Below are 24,054 nucleotides of genomic sequence, written 5' to 3' on the forward strand. Positions count from 1 at the left end.
TCAGACAGGCACTCACTCTTTAGGAATTAAGCGTGAGCCTCTGAACTTAACAGAGTACCCTTTCCTCATCAACAAGTAACCATAATCAGATTTTGCACCTCTATGACTGTGGAGGGGAGAATTTTAAAAATTGCTGTTTAAAAAACAAAAGAAGTCTTCTGTCTTCAAAAACACAGATGAAGGGAGAGTCTGCTGTTCAGGGAGAGTATAGGATTGTTAAGAAGAAAAACCATAGGAAAATATATTCGGCTTTTAAAATTATATACTCATCCCCCATGACTTTATGTAGATCTAGATATCAAGATTAATAGTCACTGATATTAATTTTATATTGTTTTTTGTCTTTGTGAGCCACCCTAAGCAGTTTTGCTCTGGAGGGTGGGATACAGATATGATAGATAGATAGATAGATAGATAGATAGACAGACAGACAGATAGATAGATAGATAGATAGATAGATAGATAGATAGACAAAACATAATTTTCTGGGCCCTGTAAGAACTTGTAACACAACCCCCACTTCCTTCCTCTCTCCCCACAAAAGGCCTTGTTTGTTTTAAAGAACTGGAAAACTGGTTGGTGTCCTTTAGCTTCTTTAGATCCCTTGGTTTAAGCTCCTTACATTTCTGGCTGGCTGATTTGTATTTACAGCCAGACATGGCAATATGACGTTTGTTTATATTAATTATACATGAGTGGCAAATGCCCTTTAGACACTACTCCCTTTATCTTAGATCTATTTATTTATTAAATTTATATCCTGCTCTTTTTGCAAGGAGCTCAGAGCTGTATACATGTTTATTTTTACCCTCATAACAACCCTGTGAGGTAGGTTAGGCTGAGATATACATGACTGGCCCAGAGCCACCCAGTGAGTTTCATGGTTGAATGGGGATTAGAACTCGGGTCTTCCTGGTCCTAGTCCAACACTCTAACCCCTGCGCTATGCTGGCTCCAGAGTGCATATTCTATGCACTCTGAAACTCAAAAACCTCTCATTTACTCATTTGTGTTCTGGGGCCTGTAAGTCATATCCCAGCACTGGCTCCCATTGGCCCTGGGACCTCTGATTGTTATGGTGCTTACAAATCCATCCTGCTGCCAGATCCTGTTCACGACTCCTGCCTCTGTATCGGAAATGTCAGAAGGAACTAAGAGATTCCGAGACTTGTAGGAAATATAAGCCACTTTGGATAATACCTTAATGGTCCACACGATTAGAACAGGGATGCGCCAAGAGCACATCTATCATGATGTCTTCTGTGGACATCCCGACACCCTCCCAGCATGTCCCTTTATCACATGGATGGGATATTAATCTGAAAGGCTCAAATAGCCACTCTGCACATGCTATGTTGACTCAATGCATAGCCAACTGTGAAAAAGGCAAATTTCATACTAGGGATCATTAGGAAGGGGACTGAAAATAAAATTGCTAATATTATAATGCCAGTATACAAAGCTGTGATGTGGCTCCATTTGGAATATCGTGTACAGTTCTAGTCACTATATCTCAAAAACTGGATTAGGGAGAGGGCAAACAGGATGATCAGGAGTCTGTAGTACGAGGTAATAATACATTTAGGACTTTTTAGTTTAGAAAAAAGGCAACTAAGAGGAAACATGACAGAGGTATGCATGGTATGGAGAGAGTGAATAGGGAGAGGTTCTTCTCCCTCTCTCACAACATTAGAACCAGGGGTCATCCCATGAAACTAACTGCCAAGAAATTTAGGACTGGCAAAAGGAAGTACTTTTTCACATAGTACATAATTAATTTAAGGAATTCTTTGCCACAGGATGTGAAGTTGGCCACTTTGGATGACTTTAAGCAGAGCTTAGACAAATTCATGGAGGAGAAGCCCATCAATAGCTACTAGCTTTGATGGCTATAGGTTAGCTCCAGGTTCAGAGGCAGGATGCTTCCAAATACTAGTTGCAAGGAAGCAATGGCAGGAGAGGGGACATGCCTTCATCACCTGGTTGTGGGCGCCTTCATCACCTGGTTGTGGGCTTCCCAGAAATATCTGGTGGGCCAGTGTGGGAAACAGGGTGCTCGACTAGATAGGCCTTGAGCCTGATCCAGCAAGGCTGTTCTTATGTGTACAGAGCGCCATTCAGATGTAGGGATATGCACAGAACCAGTTCTGAGGCTCTTTAAGGACCTCCAAACTGGTTCAAAAGTCAGGCGTTCTGGCGGTTTGAAGGTGAGAGGGGTATCTTTAAGGATGAGGGAGGGTGCTCTTACCCCTCCTGCCGCATATCCCCCACCGGCGCTGTGTGGACTGATAGAGTATTGTCTGAACCAACCACATGTCACACAGAGGGTAGTTTGAGAGACTTCTCCCTGTCCCACAAATGACAAGTCCTAGAGTTTTTGGTACAAGTGCTTGCTCATCCTTTTTCTTTTTCTTTTTGGAGGGGGTGGCATGGGCCAGCAGTTAATTGTGTATAACATCGCTGGTCCTTGTCTAACACTACTTCTGACTGGATTCAGAAACTTACAAGATCTAGACACCCCATATAGAGAAGGAAATAAGTTTGCAAGAACATCCTATTGGAGATGCAGCTTCTGATGGCATTGACTCTTAGCACCAGCAACCCTATTGACCACTAGGGGTGGTTTCTTGAGTTAGACGACCTCAAAACAGTGGTACATCTGCTGGTAACCTCCAGACTGGATTACTGCAATGCGCTGTATGTGGGGCTGCCCTTGTACATAGTCCGGAAACTACAGTTGGTCCAGAATGAGGCATCCAGGCTGGTCTCCGGGTCATCTAGGAGAGACCATATTACTCCCGTATTGAAGGAGTTACACTGGCTGCCAATATGTTTCCGGGCAAAATACAAGGTGTTGGTCATAACCTATAAAGCCCTAAACAGCCTGGGCCCTGGGTTTTTAAGAGAACGGCTTCTTCGTAATGAACCCCGCCACCCACTGAGATCATCAGGAGAGGTCTGTCTGCATTTGCCACCGGCTCGTCCAGTGGCTACTTAGGGGCGGGCCTTCTCCATTGCTGCCCCGAGGCTTTGGAATACGCTCCCTAGTGCAATAAGAGCCTCCCCATCTCTGACATCCTTTAAAAAGTCCTTAAAGATGCATTTCTTCACCCAAGCTTTTAACTGATATTGTTTTGAATGTTATTTTTAGAATATTGTTTAAAAAAAATTAAATTGTGTTTTACATTTCTTGCTTTTAAATTTTTGTTTTGTTTTGTTTTTGTTTTTAATTAATGTTTTACTTTTTAATCTTGTTGTAAACTGCCCAGAGACGTAAGTTTTGGGCGGTGTAAAAATATGATAGATAGATAGATAGATAGATAGATATAAATTAAGGGTAAAGATAGCCAGTAAGGGCATTCCAACTCTATGCTTTCTCTACTTCCCCTTTGTTACACTGATAGTCTCAGGTTTCATTCACTCACTTGGAGAGACTTCCTTCTTCTCTCTCCCCTTTTTCCTGTATGCAGCTAACAGCAAGGCCTTATCTATCTCCCTGATAGATTTCCTAAATAAACTACTTTATTTAGAACTTTAACTCCATGTCTCCAGACAATATTAGTTGGAAGTACTCTCCTTACCTTTGCACTTCCACTGCAGCTGGGATAAAGAAATCTCCCTGCCAAGCTCTCTAACACATACCCGCCTCCTACCAGACTGCTGGACCAAGGTAAAGTGTACACCTTTTCTCCCATTCTTGGGACCTGGACACTATTCAGGGAAACACCCATTCAGATATTATGTTGTACGTGCATATGGATGTCTGTACACAAGTTTTTGTTGTATGACTATATATGCAGTCACTTTAAAAGTACAGTTTAAAAGCTACAGGCCCTTTCAAATGGGGTAATACTAATACAGTAAGTATACTGCTGCACATGCATTGAACAATGTGTGAGTACTGCATGTGCATACAAATCTATACATGCACACACTGTAAACCGATGATTTGTGCATTGAACATGATGTATGAATATACCTCCACATATCAGATGCTGGAATCAAACAGGGAGAGTTGTTGCCTTCATGCCATTTATGAGCTTCTTGGTCAATGTTTGGAATAGTGTTCTGTACTAGATAACTGTTTGGTCTCATCCAGTAGGGCTGTTCTTGTGTTCTTATTTATCTCTGTATGCCAAATACCAACACTAGTACACTTTCTGAAGTACAATTCACTTTGCAACATGACAAAAAGCTACTACCCATTGTTTTTTCTCCTGCAATAATTTACGTAGTAACAAAGCTCTGACATAAATGCTGCACAAGTTATAAGAAGAGAAGCAACAGTTCTGCTTTACAGAAGGGGAGACTAATCACAGTCATCTCAACAGTTTACTCAAAATACATGAAAATTTAAGAGCAAAGGCTAAAAAAGAGCAACATTCATTGCATGTATCAAGCTGCATCTTGCACTAGCAGGACATTAAGACTGCAATCATGACCTTGTCTATCCCAGAATACTCCCATTTTCTCTAACTGCACTACTCCACAGTAAATGGGTTGTACGTAATTTCCTTGGGGCTTTAATGTTACATCAGATGAAGATTTCTCTCTCCCTATCTATATTTATTAGCAGATCTAATATTCTTTCCCCACCCCACCAAGACTTAATTTTAGTCATGGTGCGGGGAAGTTTGCTTTTTAAATTATTATGGGCTGGTTACACAATAACATACCCAAGTGGATAATAATATACCTAAACAGCAATTTATTTCAATCAGAGCCTCTGTCCAAGCTCTTTAATAATTTGTGTGAGCATAGAGGTAGAGGCCTAAGATCTGAAGGTATACTGCAAGACACAGGGCAGATGTGGTTTCCTAATATCTAGCACCATTCATAATCACTGAAAGACAAAACAAAGAAAAACTATATACTAGATAGAAGTAGGAGTCCCCATTCAAGTTTACTTAGTGCTCATTTTTTTCAGTACAGACATTTTGAAGAAAGACTAGAACTGTGTTACATAAGAGCCTAAGGAAACAATACACTAAAGTAGTGGCTTAAAAAAAATCAGCCTCTTTAATACTGTCAATTTTACATTCAAGACCTTGTTAGTTTGTACAGTACTCTTAGTATTCTAAGAAAAACTGAGGCTGCAATCCTGAAGCTATAATGAACTCAGTGAGGCGGGGCCTCACTTCCTAGTAAAACTCTTTGAGAAGGCTTTTGGGTTCACAATAACCTGCAGGAGGAGACCTAATCTTCCTGCAAACTTCTACATTCAGAAATCTCTCACTATTTTCATGGTAAGGCTGCAACATGCAGCTGAATTTGTATGATGACTCTCACAGCCAAACTACACATTATACTAAGAAATCTCACAATGTTTTGAATTTCACTTAAATCCACAAGGTCTCTCAAATTGGATGATGAAACAATGCGGGAGGGGGGTACTCTTTCCTTCTATTCAAAACTTAATCGCCTCCTAAGCTGTTATGTATCTATGCGTTTTCTACAGCAGAGAAAAAAGCTTTGGGGCACAAATGTGTGTGATGGAGATCAGAATGCTGGGAAAAATTACTAAGCACTACCGGCTCTTCCACCTCTGATCATATCCAAAGCAGAGGGGTGCAGATCTCCACTAAGCATTTGAAGAATACACCCAACATGTTTTTCTCCTGCCCAAAAATTTTACGTGAGGACTTGCTCCTGAAGCTTTGCCTCTGTTTGCACCCCTATAAGTGCGGCTGCTTTTAAGGGGAAAAGGAAAATCCAAAGTGTGCAACCCTATAGCCACTTTCGTGGGAACAAGCCCCACTAAATACAACGGGATTTGCCTCCAAGCAACAATGCACAGGATCGCCTAAAATGCAAGCGAGCCTCAAAGCCCAATCCTACGCATGCTTGCTGATGTTAACGGAAACTGACTTGCTCTCAGAATTGCAGCCTCAGAAAGCCACCAGCAGATCCCTTCATCTTTACCCTAGAAGCGCTTCGGCGCCACCCAGAGAAGGAGGAGCGCGGAGCCACGCCGGAGAGCCTGTTTCAGCAGTGTTGCGGGGAAGAGGAGGCAACCCCCTTCCCTCCTCCGCTGCTTTTTGAAGCAGGAGCCTTCCGTAAGGAGAAGGGGGAACGTGTATGGGGGGCATGCATGAAGCGGAGGCGGTAGCGGCTTGCAGGTTCAGGGCAGGAAGGATGCGGCAGGGTGGGTCCCTCCTCCGCCCTAGTCAGCTGCACGAACCGCTGGTTGGCGGCGTCTTCGTAAGGAGGGGCTGCCGCGTCCATGGAGACACTGGGCGGGAGCCGGTGGGCGAACGGCAGCCCGAGCCGAGCCATACCCTACTTGACACAGAGCAGGTAACCGCAGCAGCCCCTCAGCCTCGTGCGCCCCACAGCATCCTTCACGCCGCTTCCTCCGCCCGGCTGCCCGCGCTCCTCCCAGGTTGGCGGCGGCATCCCACTTACCAACAGCCGGGCGGGGGATGCTCCTCTGCTGCATTCACTTGCCGTACTGCTGAAGAAGCCGGCGGCGGTCTGTCTCTCCTCCTGCAAGCAATCTGCTCCGCTCCCCGCCCTGTGCCAACTCCGGCTGTCACTCTAGACCCGCCTCCGGGCGGCTCGAAGCTCGCCACGTCGCTTTTCGATTGGTGTCGGGCCCTGCCAATCCGTCGCGTCTTCTCCCCGCCGTCGATGGAGGTGAGGTCTCTCAGTGCGTCCCCGACGGCTGCTACTGCGGAGGAGGTTGTGTGTGCATGCACGCCCGGGTCGCTGGCACGGACCAGTGGTGTGGTTTCGTGGCGCACGGAACTGGTAATGCCACTGACGGTGGTGTGGACAAGCGACAGGCTCGTTCTCTTTTTCCTCTGTGCTGTCCTGGAAGGAAGGGGGGTGCTGATGCCTGCGAGGAAAGCGAAGGCTCGGGTTGGAGATAGATACATCGCCATCAACCGGTAAAGCTTTTCTGGACTGTACCAATGGAACCAGGAGTTGCATATTTGAATTCACCTTCCTCCCTCGCCTACATAAACATGTCAGGAGAAGGCTAAGCTAAAACGCCTCTTCCTAGGCTGCAAGGGTGGTGTGTTCCCCCTCAGGGGGAATTCCCACCTGCAACTTAAGACTTTGCTACTTGATTCTAGGAAACTGATAAATTGGCCCTTGAACGCTGGCCTTCTAAATGAGCTAGCCTGAGGTTGGTTGCAGGACTGTCTTTTCAGGTGCAGGAGAGCTTGCTCTTGGATAAAGCCCACATTGCATGCTTTGTTGTGATTTCTTTTAGGAGCATCTGTTTCAGTGACTTGTTTATGACTTGTTTATATATTATATAATTACTGTATAAACATTATTAGCACATTAGTCACCTCTTCTTTTTTGGGATAGGGCTTTCTACCAACATAGGGCCATTTAATTATTTTACAGACACTTATATTTATAGACATATATTTATTTACAGGCATTTATAACCTCTCCATTGTAGCATAATGCCCAAGATGGCTAACAACATTTAAAACCTGTCCTGATGCAATAGAATGTCAAAACAAATGATAAAACAGCAGTTAATAAAAACCATTTAAAAACCCCACTTAAAACAACAGGAAAAGAATTGTTTGCTGCCCAGGCTTATATATGTCTGCTTGGAGAAATCATGGATCATAGAGTTGGAGGAGGTCTTGATGGCCAGGGATGGAGATTAGGTGGCTCTCCAGAGGGTTTGGCCTTGCTTCTCCCTCTTTTCCCTTCTGACCAATACTGCAAATCTCATTGGTTGACTGAGTGGGGTGTTTTTAAGCACCCTCTCCCCCGCCCCCAGTTGCTTTTATTTTCTCTTCTGTTGATTTCGCTTCAGTTTCTTTCCCTGCAAAGCAACCTCTTTTACTCCTCTCCAGTCCTGCAGCACAACAATCCTAGAATTCAGAGGTTTTGAAGTTAAAATCCCTTATTATGCTGATATACATTTTTGTACAAGTTGCCATTCCATCTCCCCAAGCCACTGTTTTGTACTGGTAGCTCACAGCAGGGAAATGCTTGACTAACAAGCAGAAGGTTGCCGTTTCAAATTCCCACTGGTATGTTTCCCAGACTATGGGAAACACCTATATCAGGCAACAGCGATATAGGAAGATGCTGAAAGGCATCATCTCATACTGTGCGGGAGAAGGCAATTGTAAACCCTTCCTGTATTCTACCAAAAGAAAACCACAGGGCTCTGTGGGCGCCAGGAGTCAAAATTGACTTGACGGCACCCTTTACCTTTAGCTCCCAAGGCAAAAGAAGTAGCTCCTAGAAGCCTGAAGTCTTCCTACCCCTGCTTGATACAGAAAATCCCGATGTAGTGCATCCCCAAAATATGGCTAAAGACCTACAGTGAGGAGAACACACCCAACCCTAGGTAATTGTTTACATTATCAAATTGGCCTTACCATTAAGATCTTTCTCTTAATGTTCAGCCAACATCTACCCTCATTAAGCCCATTAAATCTAACTCTGCCCTCTGGGATAGCAAAGCACAAGTCTTTGCCCTTTTCTTTGTGACAACCCTATAGATATATATAGTTAATGCTATCCTATCCCTCCTCAGTCTTTTCCTCTCCTAATTAACTAAGTTCATATAATGTTTTTCTCATAAAACCTTTTCCCAGAGCCCCAACAATCACTGCCCTCCTCTGAACCCATTCCAACTTGTCTACATCTCTCTTAAAGTGGCGCCCAGAACTGGACACTGATGAGGTTTGGCTAATGGAAAATAAAGTGGAACTATTACACCTTATTTCTTGTAATTGTTTCTATTAATGAAGCCTAAACATAGCATTGACCTTTCTTTTCTTTTCGGGGGGGGAGGGGGCTGCTGCTGCTGCATCACACCTACTTTCGAGAAACTGTGCATCAGGTTGCGGTCTCAGTATGGAGAGGCTCCAACGCTCCAAGTCCTATATTTTGGGCGCTCCAAGTTCAGGATTAACTTCTATCAGTCCCTTCAGATTAGGGTTGCTAAAGCACCCCACAAACAGTAAATGATCTGCAGGAGTACCCAGCCCACATAAGCCACTCTTAGCTTTCTAAAGAAAGCATAATATGTATTCATATGAGATCTTTTTTTAATTCTTTAAAAGTTGTATAGTATTTAGGGACATGTTGACAAATCTTAATCATTTAAAACCAATAGGCAGGCTCCAGAACTTGTCATGACTAAGTATCAGTGAAATAAATGAGACAAGTTTGTTAGGCCTAATCTAAGTCCCATTAATTTAAATGGGACTTTCAGTAGTGTTGTCTAACTTAGCCTGGATCCTGCCCATTGTGTATAGCTCTTTGGGGACTTTTAGAGGAGCATCTACTGCCTTAAGCAGTAAAAACAAAAGTGAACATTGGAAAGAAATGGGCATGTCTTTATGAGTAAGTCTTCACTGCAAGTTTGAAGTTGCCCCAAGAAACCAACGCAAAAAGTAGATTTTTTTTAACCCCAGATATAAATCTGGCTATACTCTAACATGCAGTGAAATAGCCTGTGTGTGTGTGTGTGTGTGTGTGAATTGATCCCGATAGCTCACATCTGGCCATTACATGAACGCACACCTTCCATTCCAGAGGAGATGCGAGCTAAAAGCCCTGTATGAAAAATGCCATGGGGAGATTTGGCATGACTCATTGGATCATGAACAAAACTGAATAGCAATATGGATGAGCAGGCTTTTAAACAGAAATTCCAGAGGTGTTCAGCTTATGATAGAAAAGGCATTATCAAATTCTTGAGGAAATGTATGGGGGGGGCAGGAACAGAGGACATTAATATTAGGATCATGACATTATAATGGGAGATGAGTAGTCATGTATATCCAGAGTCGAATGATAGTAGCATAGGGTGCCTGATGTGATCATCACAAGCAGTGCCTAGTTTGTTTTTAACCTGTTTTAAAATGAAGATCTGATAGTTTGTCAGTCCACAAGCTCAGAAAGAAAGCCTTAGATATATACTCTATCATATATTGTGATTTATTAAGAACTAGTTAATTTTGGCCCGTTGAACAACGGGCCCTAGTAACGGCTCTCCTGTCCCCCCGCTGCCATTCCCCCTCCCTCCCTCATTAAGGGCCAAATCGGCCCAGCCACTTGCCCCCGCAGCTTCCGCCGCCAACCAACCGCCCGCCCACCCAGCTGCCGATACCTCCTTGCCCCCGGAACACATCCTCCGCTTGATCCGCTGCTCAGTTAACAGAAGGAGAGAGGTGCTCGCATGCAGAGCTCCACTCTCTTTAAAGTCTCTTCCCGAACTGGCGGTTTGGGCGGCAAGGACGCAAAGCGCCAGTTCGGGAACAGACTTTAAAGAGAGTGGAGCTCTGCATGCGAGCACCTCTCTCCTTCTGTTAATTGAGCAGCGGATCAAGCGGAGGACGTGTTCCGGGGGCAAGGAGGTATCGGCAGCTGGGTGGGCGGGCGGTTGGTCGGCGGCGGAAGCTGCGGGGGCAAGTGGCTGGGCCGATTTGGCCCTTAATGGGGGGGGGTCAGCTGGGAGGGAGGGTTGGCGGCGTCGGCTGCGGGTGCCTTTTAAAAAATATTTAAGTGGCCTCCGCTCCGCCCCCGGCCTCCGTCTCTCTTGGCCAAGGCAGCGGCTCCGCCGCTGCCTCGCCCAGTTTACCCCGGCTCCGGTTTTCCGGCTTCTTCGGGGCAGCCGCTTCTGGCCGCCCAAGATGGCTGCCGGGTACTGGCGAGCGTGTCTCCCTTGCTTCGCGCAGGCGCAGAACAGGGCAGGGAGGCACAGACACACGCTTGGTGTCCGTCCACGGACGGACACCAAGCGTTTTATTAGAGAGGATATTTATATATCACTTTTCAATACAAGAAGTTCTCAAAATGGTTTACATAGCAAAAGGAATGAGAAGCTGCTTCTTTGTGTTTATGCTTCTAGAACAGGAGTCAGCAACTTCCCCCCGCCCCATTGCCACCCTAGAAAGACAGAATTATTGTCTTATGCACTGAACAAGCAAAACAAAATGTGGGAGGGAGGACTATCCTCATTTTGTTTCCAGTTTTTGTTTTATTCCTATAAATAAAATATTCCCTAAGTTTTATTCAGACACAGTACTTTATGTAGCTGATCTGAAATTCCCCTCCCATTTTCTCCACCAGATACTCAAGTGTTAATGTGGGGGCCAATTTAGACCATTTGGTGGAGCATGACATGAGAAATTTCTCTCCATACTGGAAACTGCCATCATTTACTAGAGAAATTGCTCGCCCTGTTGGCAGCCCCCAAATTTCTCACCTTGGGAGCTACCACCCACATAGGAGGGGGCTCATGAAGGGCATCCTCAGACATAGGAGGGGACTGACCTTGATAAACAAGATTCAACCGACAATGCATAGTTTCAGAATGGAATGGCTTCCACTGGTGCAAAAAGGATGCTTCCTATGGACTCTCAAACTAGAAGCATTGCAGAGAACTGGGTTAAATGGAAGGCAGTGTTTTTGATAGGATCAGAGTTTATTTGGTTTATATCTTTATAAAAACAATTACCCCACTTTTCACTGGAAAACAAATAAGAACACCCCAAATCAGTTAAAAAATTTAAAAACCTAGTCATATACAATAATATAACATAATTCAAACTGAGCAAATAAACAGCAAAACGAGTAAATAAAAATAGCAGATAAAAGACCATTAAAATATCCCACATACAGGAGGACCTCATTATTTGAGGGTCCAGCACTCGCAGTTTTGCATATACACAGTCGGGTTATTAGCACCCAACCTGGGTATATACGGGGGTGGGGGGAGGATTAAATCTGCACATCCGTGGGTCAGGGGTAGCCAGAAAAGACCTCTGGGGTCATTTCTGGCCACCACTTTTTCAGGGAGCCATGGCTCATTTTAACAACAACAACAACAACAAGCGGCAAAAACAGCTATTTTTGCAATGGTGGACTACTGGAGAGCATGGTAGGGCACTTTAGGGGGTTATATGGGGGAATAAACACCTATTTCCAGCCTATTCTTGGCAATTTTGAGCAGTCCAGGAACCGAACCCCACAATTTCCATAGCCCTCATTATCAATTATTCGCAGATTCACTATCCCACCCGCAGTACAGAATCCCCTGTGAATAATGGGGTTCTCCTGTATCATATTTATGTATTTATAAAATGGTCTGCTGGTTTTCAAATAGGCATTGGTCCAAAGCGCAGGAATGAGTCTCCAGTGGAAAGAAGCATAGAAGAGCAAACCCAGAAAAATTATCTGTATCATTTGAGACCTTCTGAAGTCAAAAGGGAAAACCTTTCTGTGAAATAAACCAAGACCTTACTGAAACAATTAATGAGTGGATAACCCAGCTACAGGATAGTGTCTCTGCAGATATGTTTAAGGAACAGATTATTATGCAGTCTAACTTCTTTTGAATTACTTTTGAAATATAAGAAAAACTACTCATAAAGGATGGGTTAATTCTAGACCAAGCTATCAGGATTGCTAGAGCTCATGAAATATTCAAAGGATACTTTCATAACAATAATTTTAGAACAGAGAAAGCATTTGTCACTGTTCACACAGGACACAAGAGTTAAAGACACTGGAGCACACATGAACAACACTCCTAAGAATGTATTACAAGAGAATAGCCTAGGATGTAGCACTAAGAACATAAGCCCTGCTGGACTAGATAGGCCCAAAGCCTATCTAATCCAACCCCAGCACAGCATCCCTACAGTGGCTGTTGCTGGTATCTGTTTTATGTTTCTTTTTAGAATGTGAACCCTTTGGGGACGGGACCATCTTATTTATGTATAATTTTTTTTCTATGTAAACCACTTTGAGAACTTTGGTTGAAGAGCAGTGTCAAATGCAGATATGAATATTATTATCATTATTAATTAACAAACTTCATTTGTTAGTCACCATATTCTCTGGGCGGTTCACAAAACACAACATTAAAACATCAAATAAAAACACGTACATGAAATCACAATACACCAAAGTACGTTGGGGGCGGGATCCAACATATAATATATAATACAAAACAATTAAACTTTTTTTTAAATCAATTTTTAAAATCCAATGTAAAAATCAAAATTTAAAAGGCCTGAACAAAAAGATCTTCACCTGGCATCTAAAAGAACAAAGTGATGAAGCCAGGCAAGCTTCACTGGGGAAGCTATTCCATAAATGGGGTACAACCACCGAAAAGGCCCTCTCCCTGTTAGACACCCACCTCACTTCATTTGGCAGTGGCACTTGGAGCATGGCCTCTGAAGAAGATCTTAAGGTCCAAGTTGGGACAGATGGGGCAAGGTGCTCTCTCAGGTAACCTGGTCCCAAGACTTTTAGGGCTTTAAAGGTTAAAAACAGCACTTTGAATTGGGCCCAGAAACAGACTGGGAGCCAGTGCAGCTGACTAAGCACTGGCATAATATGATCAAACTGTCCAGTCCCTTTTAATAGTCTTGCAGCCCTATTTTGTATATGAAGAAAGGCACCAACATCTGCATCTCTTTGTGGTACATACATCAGCTATGCCAGTACTAGAAGCCCCTACAGGCACTAAATCTGCCTGTACTATGTGAATGATAGTAGAATTTACTGACCACCTCCTAAGCAAATGGATGAGGCTAAAATGCTGCTGCAAGCTCCCTAAAGGAAGGATAGAGCACAGATATAAAAGAGGAGTTGCTCAAGGGTGTTACCTTCACCATAACTGGATTGTTCTTTAAATGCTGCTCGTGTTCCTTGGAGTGATTCAATTTGTCTGCTGTTAATTGCAAATCTTGTACAGAGCTATCACCTATCTATAGCTCACAGCGAGCTGTGCTATGCTTAACCTACAGTAAGCTTGAGGTGAGGTCCACAGGTGATCCCTGGGCCAGCTGCTTTCCGGCTGTTTTTGTACTTGTCTTGAACCACTGGCCAATGTGCTGAAGTAGCTGACTAATGAAGAGAGATGGAGGATTACAAGGGTTTAAATACAGAGGATTTTATGCTGTGTAAGAAGAAAATCCCTGAGGACTCTTGTTCCTTACTACAGCATGCATAATACAGTATATACCTTTGTATTGTCTGCAGCTTTATAGCAGGAAGTCTGCTATACAGTGCAGTAAAATGTCAAGTTGTGTTTTTAATCGCCTTGATGGATCACTACAATTCTCCTGCCTCTGATCTCTCTTGTGAAATTGTACAATGAAGGGGGTGTTTCACCATCACCAATTCTCTATCCACTTCAAAACCCGTTTCTGCATCTAGCATTAGCATAACATAAAGCTTCAGAGGCAGTGTAAATCCCTTTGGGGAAAAAGCCCTCATTGATCTCAATAGAGAACAAAACAAAACAACTCCACTATCTTCCTTGTACCACTTGGTTGTTGCCAGCCCAGCATTGGCCCTAGGAATCCAGGCCAGTAGTGGGACTAGATGGCATGGCTCACCTTTGTGATCCATATATGTGCCCTAGATCACACCAGCAGAACCTGGGTGATGCAGAAGAAGTGGAATTACCCCACTGGGGCCCTCCACAGGAACCCCTGGGCCAGGGCTTGGCCGTTACAGAGGCACTGGATAGGACCTTGAAGTCAGATGAGGTTGTCTATGGAACCTCATTCCACAAATGGTCCAGAGTTGGACACCTCAGAATGTGAGTGCTTGTCAGGGCCAAGGGCATGGGCTGAGTGAAGAGAATATGTGGCTTACCTGACTACTGTCTCCCTTCCCTGTCAGAGACAGCTGACATAGGAAAACCACTGCACTTACCCCAACCAAGCCACGGCCGTGGGGGCATGGGGGTTGGACCCATTGCCATTGCAAGGCTGACCTAATCTCTTGCACTTGACAAAACCTGCAGAGGGTGAACACATGGTATTGTCTTCACCTAATAGAGACGTAAGTTTTGGGCATTAAAAATATGTTAAATAAATAAAATAAATCTTCCTCTCACCCACCCATCCCACTGTGGCTGTGCTGGGTGTCTTGGGCTCTTCCTGTGCTGGGTGTCTGGGGCTCACTGGCTGGCATCCCTAGGGCATCTAGAGATGCCAGCCAGCAAGCCCAAAGCACACAGCACAGGAATGAGGGCATCTGCTATGCTGCTAGGATACATGGGCTGAGTGTGGGACGTCTCTTTGAGTGCTTCTGAGCTGTGGAGCACCACCAGGTGCTCCAAATTGACACTGGGCAAACCACCTTCCAATAGCTACAGAAGCTGCCCCATTAGGAATGGCTTACTGCCCTCAGGGACATTAGTGGGCCAGTTATGGGTGTGCCAGTCTCCTGGAGTCTAGCCACAGGACACCCCTACCTGCCAGGGTCCTGGTCCTACCTCTCCTAAACCTGTCCTGTGGGACGTGTCTCCCTCAAGAGGCCCAGATAGCAGGAGCAGCAGGAGAGAGAGAGAGAGGAAGGGAGAACTGCAGCCACCACACCTGCCATAGCAACAGCTGTGGGGGAGGAGCCTGAGTCAGTTTGTCACTCAGGCAGGTGTCTCTGGCCACCCAGCTCCTGCCCTGGTTAGCTGCTGTTCTCTGGGCCTCCCAGTGTTCACTCACTAGGATGATTGCCAGCAACATCTACTGGTACTACTTCTACAGATATTTATATGCTGTTTTTCAGCAAAAGTGCTCAAAGCAGTTTACATAGCAAAATAAATAGTAGAGGAATAAGAGGATTCTGTGCCCCCAAAACAACCAGCACAGGCTCGTTAATTTCCCATGACAACCTGTTACCACTTCCATCCCTTCTTCCACTTCATGCTGTGATCACCAGGAGAACTAGGCGGGTACAGTCTGAAGAACATGGAGGTGCTATCACCTGCCTCCGTATCCTTGCTAGCAAAGACGTGGGCCAGATGTAGACCCCCAGTCCTGGTGGGGTAGTGGTGAACCCACTTCTCCCCTCTGTCCAGTGTATTGCCTCATCATGGAGACAATGAGGGGGGATGGTTCCTGATCTGCCAGCCACCATGCAAACAGAGAATCAGCTGAAACAGTCCACATGTTTTATTGAGCAGCTTCAGATGTGAAGTGACTTCTGACAGCATCTCAGTGGTGTTACCAGTCTTTCTGTACTTGCAGAGACCCTTTGCCTGGGAAAGCTGCATGACAAAGGAGCAATTGGTGCAGCTTTCCCCAATACATTGCTATCTGTTGTGCACTCTGGAAAGCCACAGGAGAGAAGCATAATGTATACCTTTGTATTGTCTGCAGCTTTATAGCAGGAAGTCTGCTATACAGGGCAGTGAAATGACATGTTTTTGTTTTCTAAAGTGCCTTGATGTATCTGCATTTGATGTTTCTTGTGAAAATTGCACAGTGAAGGGGATTTTTATTTTATACAGCAGCCATTGTCCCTGTTGGACTTGTAAATACAATCCTCCAGATACGGATTACTCCCGATAAACAAATATTGGGAACTTTTGCTATAGCTTAACGCCTCCCAGCCAGCACATCTTGAGATGTGACAAAAGGCCCCAAAACAACAACATCATCATCATCATTATTATTACATGTATATCCCGCTCTTCCTCCAAGGAGCCCAGAGCGGTGTACTACATACTTAAGTTTCTCTTTCACAACAACCCTGTGAAGTAGGTTAGGCTGAGAGAGAAGTGACTGGCCCAGAGTCACCCAGCTAGTTTCATGGCTGAATGGGGATTTGAACTTGGGTCTCCCCGGTCCTAGTCCAGCACTCTAACCACTACACCACGCTGATGGTAATGGAACATGTGACCATGAGGAGGAGGGGAGCCGCCCAGGGACTTTTTTGCATGGGGTGGTATATAAATATGCTAAACAAATAAAATAAAAATCCACCAAATCTCATACTCCTTTTTGCCCCCAGCACTAGCTAATGTTACACTAACTTCAGACATAGCTGGCTTTCCACTGATCACTACTGATCCTGTAGGCCTTGCTTGTGGCCCCATGTTCTTTATGGGGTGGGGAACAGCCTTGCCTCTGTGTGCATTCAATAGTTGCCCATGGGGAGGAAAGAGAAATGGTGATAGTGATGAATACTAGCTAGTAGCTACACAAATAGGACTGATTACTAAGTGCTTATTGAATTAGTAATGGCATGGTGAAATGGGTTGAAGCATGTGGACTGGAAGAACACCTATCTCCCCATGCACCACTAGCACTTCCCTTATGCCTACACTCGTCTTTGAAGCTGCAATATTGTCATTGCAAGTGTACTCACCCCTGCACTATAGGGAACAGCACTGGAACTCTGTGTATAGTTTGTTTGTTCTGCCCTGCATGTCCTAATTCATGTCCTGCAAGGAAAAGTAAAGAATGTTTGGCCAGCACTAGCAATCCGTGGAGTTGTGTTTAGTATTCAGTAACTTAGGAGGTTGAGGCTGTGCTACTCATTGCCTTTACTAGAGTACCTGGGTTTGAGATATTGTGGACAAAAGCACCTGCGCAGTTTATATGCTACCCTGTGTAGCATAATAAAATCATATAGCTATAAAATTTAAGAACTATGAAAAGCTATGAAATTAGTTACAAATGTAAAATGTGATAAAATATACAACATAGAAACATAGAAACTATGAGATTAACAGCTATATTTTTAAAAAAACCTATAACAGCCTATGTCTATGAAGACAGTTTGGAGGTGATATCATAAAAGGTCAGAGTATTGTTGTAAGCTAAGGTCTTTTAAAAAACGATAAAATTAGTTAAGATTAGGATTAAATTATAAATGAAAATTAAGATAGGAACTGTAGGACTGGGGAGCAGATGCATCAGTACAGGGATGAGCCATATCAGGCCTAATTAACTCTTGTCGGCAGTCAGGTCCTGGTGAATTTTGCACACTGCCATGCAGAACTTAGCAACATTATGTGTTACTAGTGAATTTCGGCCCGTTGAACAACGGGCCCTAGTAACGGCTCTCCTGTCCCCCCGCCGCCATTCCCCCTCCCTCCGCAGGGCGCCCGCCCTCCCTCCCAGCTGAATTGGGAACCAAGCCCACCCACCCACCCCCATTAAGGGCCAAATCGGCCCAGGCACTTGCCCCCGCAGCTTCCGCCGCCGACCAACCGCCCGCCCGCCCAGCTGCCGATACCTCCTTACCCCCGGAACACGTCCTCCGCTTGATCCGCTTATCTATTAACATATTAACATGGGCGCCAAGGACGCAAAGCGCCAGTTCGGGAACAGACTTTAAAGAGAGTGGAGCTCTGCATGCGAGCACCTCTCTCCTTCTGTTAATAGATAAGCGGATCAAGCGGAGGATGTGTTCCGGGGGCAAGGAGGTATCGGCAGCTGGGTGGGCGGGCGGTTGGTCGGCGGCGGAAGCTGCGGGGGCAAGTGGCTGGGCCGATTTGGCCCTTAATGGGGGGGGGTCAGCTGGGAGGGAGGGTTGGCGGCGTCGGCTGCGGGAGCAATTTCTTTAAAAGTTACATGGCCTCCGCTCCGCCCCCCGGCCTCCGTCTCTTTTGGCCGAGGCAGCGGCTCCGCCGCTGCCTCGGTCAGTTTCCCCCACTGCGACTTCTCCAGCTTCTTCGGGGCGGCCGCTTCTGGCCGCCCAAGATGGCTGCCGGGTGCCGGCCATCGTGTCTCCCTTGCCCTGTTCTGGGCATGCGCTCCGCGCATGCGCAAAACAGGCCAGGGAGGCACGGACACACGCTTGGTGTCCGTCCACGGACGGACACCAAGCGTTTTATTAGAGAGGATGAGGGGAATGCAGTCAGAGAATAGTAATGATATGTAGAACTGGTCTGCGGGGCCTGGCAACTTCGTAAGTAGTGGGAAGATGAAAGTATTGCGGATGTCTCTATTTTAAAAGGCAGTGAAGGAGGACATGCTCGGTAGTTTCAACTTGCCCAGCATCACCGGGGCAGTCCAGGAAGGGGCTCTTCCTAGATTTTCCATCTAACATGGCCAAAGGGAGGGCACTGCAGCAGGCCAGGGTGAAAGCTCTTCTGTGGTTAGGGACCTCCGGCTGTGTAAGATATGCAGCAGGTGACATTATGTACCTTAGGCTTTCAGTGATGGGGAGGTTTGGGGCCCTGCCTAAGTCAGTTTGGTGCTCTGTGTCCATTATGTGCTGTTGGCCTGCACATGTCCCAGGGAGAGTAGGTGAGGCTGGGAGAGCCCAAGTGATGATAGTTTTGCCAACAGAGTTCACTTCCATGTGGATTGGTATCCATCCTCCAGCTTTAGCAGGGCTAGGCCCGTTGGGAAGGAGGATAATAGCCAGAAATTTAGTATGAACAGCCATAGTCTAGACTTCACTTTCACCAGGCCTGCCTCCAGGCGTAGATCGTCACTGGAGACACAGCATGGTACCTGGAATACTGCTCTTAGGAACTTGGACTGGGGGCGATGTTAGAGACAGGGGCGTAGCAAGGTTGGAGTGGGCCCAGAGACAAGATTTTAAAATCCCCCCCCCCCCCCCGGTTTTCTAAATTGTGGACGATGCAAGTCCTTTAGTGGTACTAGAGAAAGACATGCTGTTCTGGTAGCTCCAGGTCTTAACACTCACATCAGTTTCGAAGGATGAATACAACTGAAGGAAGCCCAGGCAGGTGCGCGGCTGGGGGAGTCAGTCATGTGACTTGCCTCTGCCCCCCCCAAGGCAGTGGGCCCCCAGACAACTGTCTCCCCTTGCCCTATTATAGTTATGCCCCTGGTTGGAGGAGGGGCTATGTAGAGAAGCTGGGATCTGCAGAGAAATTGAACCAGCGACTTGGCTTCAAGCAGTTTAAGGGCTGTAGCTATGCCAGATGCATGAAATACAACCCCAGGAGGCTTTACACACAGGGCTCTTACTTTGAATCCCCTCTGGAATGGAGTGTGCCAGTCCACATATTAGCTTAATTTACCCCGACGTCTCTGCAGGCTGTCAGGGGCCAGTACACACCTGACTCTGCTTTTCCCCGAATTACTGTAAAGAATTACTGTGCATTCTTGCTTGGCCCGAATTATGTCTGGGGTTAAAAAATTCTCTATTTGCAGCAGCTTTTTTTTTTTTTAACCATGCTTTCTAATATTCCCTGCATCTTCTCCCGAGATGTGTGGAGTGGCCATTGACAGTAATTCGATTTTCAAAACTCAGTGAAGGGGAGTTTGACAGCAGTGTTGGGTGTGGTCATTTCTGCTCTGAGTGATTTGCAATTGTGAGCGGGTGGGAGGGAGGACAACACAGAGTTCAGTTCATGTGCCAGCTATCATAACTTCCCATCTCCCAAGCACTGAGCAAAACGCTGTTTGAATCCAACCAAAAGCCAAGCAAGGGCGGGGGGAGACTGCCCCTCCCTCCCTCAGAGGATCTGCTGCTGCCGCCAATGGCTTGCTGCAGAGCAAGAGGAGGAGGGGAGATAATATAACAACAATAATACAGGCTGGGAGGGGGGCTGGCTCCTCTTCCATCTCCTCCTCGGTGCAGTGAACCTGTAGAGCCGAGGAGTGGGGGAGAATGGCTGAAGCAAATCCCTTAAGTCATCACCACCGCCTCCTCTCCTTCTTCCACCTTCTCCATGCTGTCGTCCTCCTACTGAGCCTAATTCACACCAACATCCACACAGGTCAGGCCGACCAACCCCTAGAGGGGAAGGAGGAAGGGAGTGAGCAGAGGGGAATTAAGAGAAGGGGCTGTGGCTGGGTTCTCCTCTTCCCTCACAGCCACTGTTGCTGCCTCCATCTGTGTATGCGATCGGGGCGGGGCAGGGAGGGGATTGCTTGGGCCATGATGAGGCGGTACTGAGGAGGGAGGGCAAGGGGGAGGGAAAGAAGGAGCTTGCGTGAATGCGAGTGTTGCTCTCGCTCCCTTTGTTAAACTAAGCCCCCCAAAGGTCTCTCGCCTGTGATTGGTTGGAGAGAAAAACCTGGAGCAAGCTGTAGGAATTGACACAGGAAAAAGATAGCAGGGATTGCTGAAAGGAGCTGACCCTATGTGAACTGTCTATTTAATCCCCCGAATTAAATATCTTGCAAAGCAGATACCCCTCAGCATGAAGGCATGTGTGAATAAGTACCAGGTATTTAAAGCATGGGACCTGCACAATGTGCTCCTGTTGATGTGCCAGGAGTGTGTCTTTGATCTCCTGGCAAAGTCCATGATTTTGGTTTTGTGGTTGTTTATTTTTAGGTGGTTCTCCTTACAGTAACATGCAGGTGACCCCAGAACTCTTCTAAGTCCTATGGGTGGTCCTGGAGAGAATTGCTGCTTCATCTTTGTAAAGGAGAATGGAGGTGTATTTCTCTACCCACCATGGCATTTATATAAAAGTTGAATAGTAACGGGGTGAGTATGCAAGCCTTGTTTGACGCCCTTACAGATGGGGACAGCGCTTGACAGGTGACCTTGAGGATTGCATCTGATTTTCAAGAACTTGCCATCGTGGAGGGTATGAATGAGAGACAGCTATCTTCGTTGGTACCTCCAAAGGAGTAACCGGCAGAGTCTTTTTCTTCTTAGGAATAGGTGGCAAGTGCTGCCCAGCCAGGAGATGAGGGACTTGAGTCACCTTCTTCTTTTTCTTAATGGGTTCTGAAGGAACAGCAGGAGGCACCAGTCCTGACGGAGGCTGTATAGGCCCAGGCAATGGGTCTAACAGTGCAGAAGAAGCCGAATCCACAGCCACACTCGACATGGGTACCGACAATATCGGTAGCTGTCAAAGTGTATTAATAGGCAAGTTTTGCTAATATATATGAAATGAAAGACTGTTTGCAACAGAATGATAGTACCATTAATTAGTACCATTCACGTGAGATAAAACATTATTATGTAGTATTGGTACCTCTTACAGGATAAACCTATATGCCAGCAAAACCCACTATTTGCCTATAGAAATAGTTCCAATTTACAGAACCTACTCGTTCATACAAGCAACTATTAACACCCTTGATGGCTCAATTCCAGTGGGCCAATTTATTTCTGGAAACTGCTCTGTATGCAGCAATTGTGTCAAACTGAAGAAATTCACCAATCCTGTGAAGTCCAGGGAATATAAAATACAGGATTTTTCACACGTAACACAAAAGGGGTGATATATGTCATTAAGACTCCATGTGTTGCGCCCACAGGGGTAGCTTGGACTCAGAAGATCTTGTTTCTGTATGTGTTAAGCTTATGCCACTAAGTGTTAATAATGTGCCTATCTATCACTTTCACTGAACGTCTCATCCAATTGATCTCTAATTTATATCAGGGTGATTTTAAATATCTAACCCAAAAAGCCAGATACTTGATCAATATGCCAAGGATTTATTTGAGATCTCTCTCTCAGATTAGAGACAGACCTGCCCAATTCCAGTGCCACAAATTTAGATCCTTATTCCAAGGATCTGTTCAGTTCCAGTGAGTGTAGTCCAAGGTCTTCAACTCTGAGTCCATACATTGTTTTGAGACAAAATACCTCTCAGAGGCCATGTTATCAGTCACCTTGCACTCTGTATATGCTATAGAGCATCTCAGAGCCAAAGGAACGGAACACTATCCCCTGGGAACTCTCTGGTCCTCTAGCGAGATATAGCAATTATTTGGAGAGACATGAGAAAGACACTGACACCAAACTGTCTTTTAAATGTTTACTTAACTAATAGACACTTTTACAGAGAAATAACAGCTGGCAGGGGTGTGTATGCATGTTGCCTTAATGATTCACAATAACTAATACATAAAAACTATTAAGAACATCTTAACTTCATAAGAAAAGGAAAAGGTAAGAAGTTGGGGGAAAGGTGGGGCGAGATGGAGAGATTTGGATTAGAGAAAGGAATGGGTTTTCCAGGAAAAGGTCATATTACCATGCTTCCGACTAGGCCCGAGGCTGCTCTTGTTGGAAACTGGAAATTGGCTTCAGGTGTTGGAAGGTCTTAGAGCATAGGCCCGGGGAAATGCAGGAGCAGGTTCCAGGTAAAAATCTCTACTCTGAACTCCGCTCTTCAGCAGAGCTCACAAACAGAGACTCCATGCTATTGGATAAGACCTGGCTCACAACTGTCTCCTTTTATACCCACACTCCACATTGCCCATCCAAAAGAATCAGAAGCCCAAGCCAAAAACCCTTCTCTCTTAAAATCTCTGTCTCTCCTTTTAGCCATCTCTCGCATGCTGTTTCAGTGAAAAATTGCTCCTGCCCCTCCCTTCAGAAAAGGGCTTTCACAGAGAACTTTACCAGTCTTATCACTGCAAAAAGTATCACTTCTGCCAGCTTCATACAGCCTCTATTGTCTTTTCTTGCAGCTGTCATGAATTTGGCTATCTCTGAGTTTCTCTTTCAGTAACTTAAGTACAGCAATTCTTGCAGCTCCAACAATGAGAGATGGGGTGGGGGAGGGGGAGAGTAAGGAAAACCAAGAGATGCAAAATAACCTTATTGATCCTTATTGGCAATCATCTCTAATATCTCAGTGTTACATAACTCTTGCCAGCTCAGGTTACAATATAGTCAGATATGCATTAATTAGCATGATTATTGCAAAACTCAGGCGCAAATGGCCTTTAGGTTTGGTACTGTATCTTGATCAGAGCTTCAAAAGCTTCTTCGTCCAAATTTCTATGAGAACATCACAGATACATCATTCCGGAGAAAGCTTCTCTGTCAGCATTCCTTCAGCATAAGCACCCCATTCTCAGAGACTGCAGTTCAGAGTTCAGGGCTCCCCAAAGAATCTTCTGGTCTATGAACAGGCTTGGTATCCATCTTAGGTGAGGGTCTGACTGTCCCTGATACTGATTTAAGCGGAGCCTAATTCATGCACCACACATGCCCCTTTCTGTATGTTGGGGAAACAACTTGACCAATTAAAGTTAGACTATCGAAACACAAAAATTGCATCCAGAGTAAGGATGTGCACTGACCAGTCCAGAGCCCATTCTAGGGCCTCTGGACCGGTCCGGACCTGGGGCTGGTTCGGCGGTTCGACGCCGGAACAGTGGACCTTTAAGGGCGGGGGAAGGTGTACTTACGCCTCTTGCCACTTCCCCCCCTCCAGCGCTCTCATTTTTTAAAGCATTTGGGGCAGCAGGGTACCTCCCTACCGCCCTTCCCTCGTTCCTTGGCAAAAGGCTTCAAAAGCCTGACTGCACGTGCACACGTCGCACGTGCGTGTCACATCCGCGCATCACGTGTGTACGGCAGATGTGTGCGCGCGACGTACGCACGCACACGACACCCAGGCGTGG

The 24,054-nt window shown here is 45.7% G+C and overlaps 2 protein-coding genes across 14 annotated transcripts in view; one reads left to right on the forward strand and one right to left on the reverse strand.

The window, feature by feature from the left end:
* Nucleotides 1-6,550, reverse strand: part of JAKMIP1 (janus kinase and microtubule interacting protein 1) — a 212,443-nt gene extending 205,893 nt beyond the window's left edge. For 6 of the 13 annotated variants that reach the window (XM_053251866.1, XM_053251862.1, XM_053251864.1 and 3 more), the window contains exon 1: nt 6,406-6,550. The gene's annotated coding sequence lies outside the window, so the exon portion shown is untranslated. Of the gene's footprint in view, nt 1-3,979; nt 4,129-6,405 lie in introns of all 13 variants that reach the window. The other 7 variants (XM_053251873.1, XM_053251872.1, XM_053251871.1 and 4 more) reach the window with 5 other exon arrangements.
* Nucleotides 5,832-23,851, forward strand: LOC128325939 (uncharacterized). Its single transcript, XM_053251875.1, has 2 exons — nt 5,832-6,890; nt 21,010-23,851. The coding sequence occupies exons 1-2, from the start codon at nt 6,079-6,081 to the stop codon at nt 21,026-21,028; spliced, it is 831 nt and encodes a 276-aa protein (XP_053107850.1). The 5' UTR covers nt 5,832-6,078; the 3' UTR covers nt 21,029-23,851.
* Nucleotides 23,852-24,054: the final 203 nt, after the last annotated feature.

The sequence above is a fragment of the Hemicordylus capensis genome, chromosome 5 (assembly GCF_027244095.1).
Source record: "Hemicordylus capensis ecotype Gifberg chromosome 5, rHemCap1.1.pri, whole genome shotgun sequence".
Taxonomy (NCBI): Eukaryota; Metazoa; Chordata; class Lepidosauria; order Squamata; family Cordylidae; genus Hemicordylus; species Hemicordylus capensis.

Bases quoted from the DNA above. Each gene is read 5' to 3' on its own strand.
- LOC128325939 (XM_053251875.1), top strand. From the start codon at position 6,079: ATGGGGGGCATGCATGAAGCGGAGGCGGTAGCGGCTTGCAGGTTCAGG.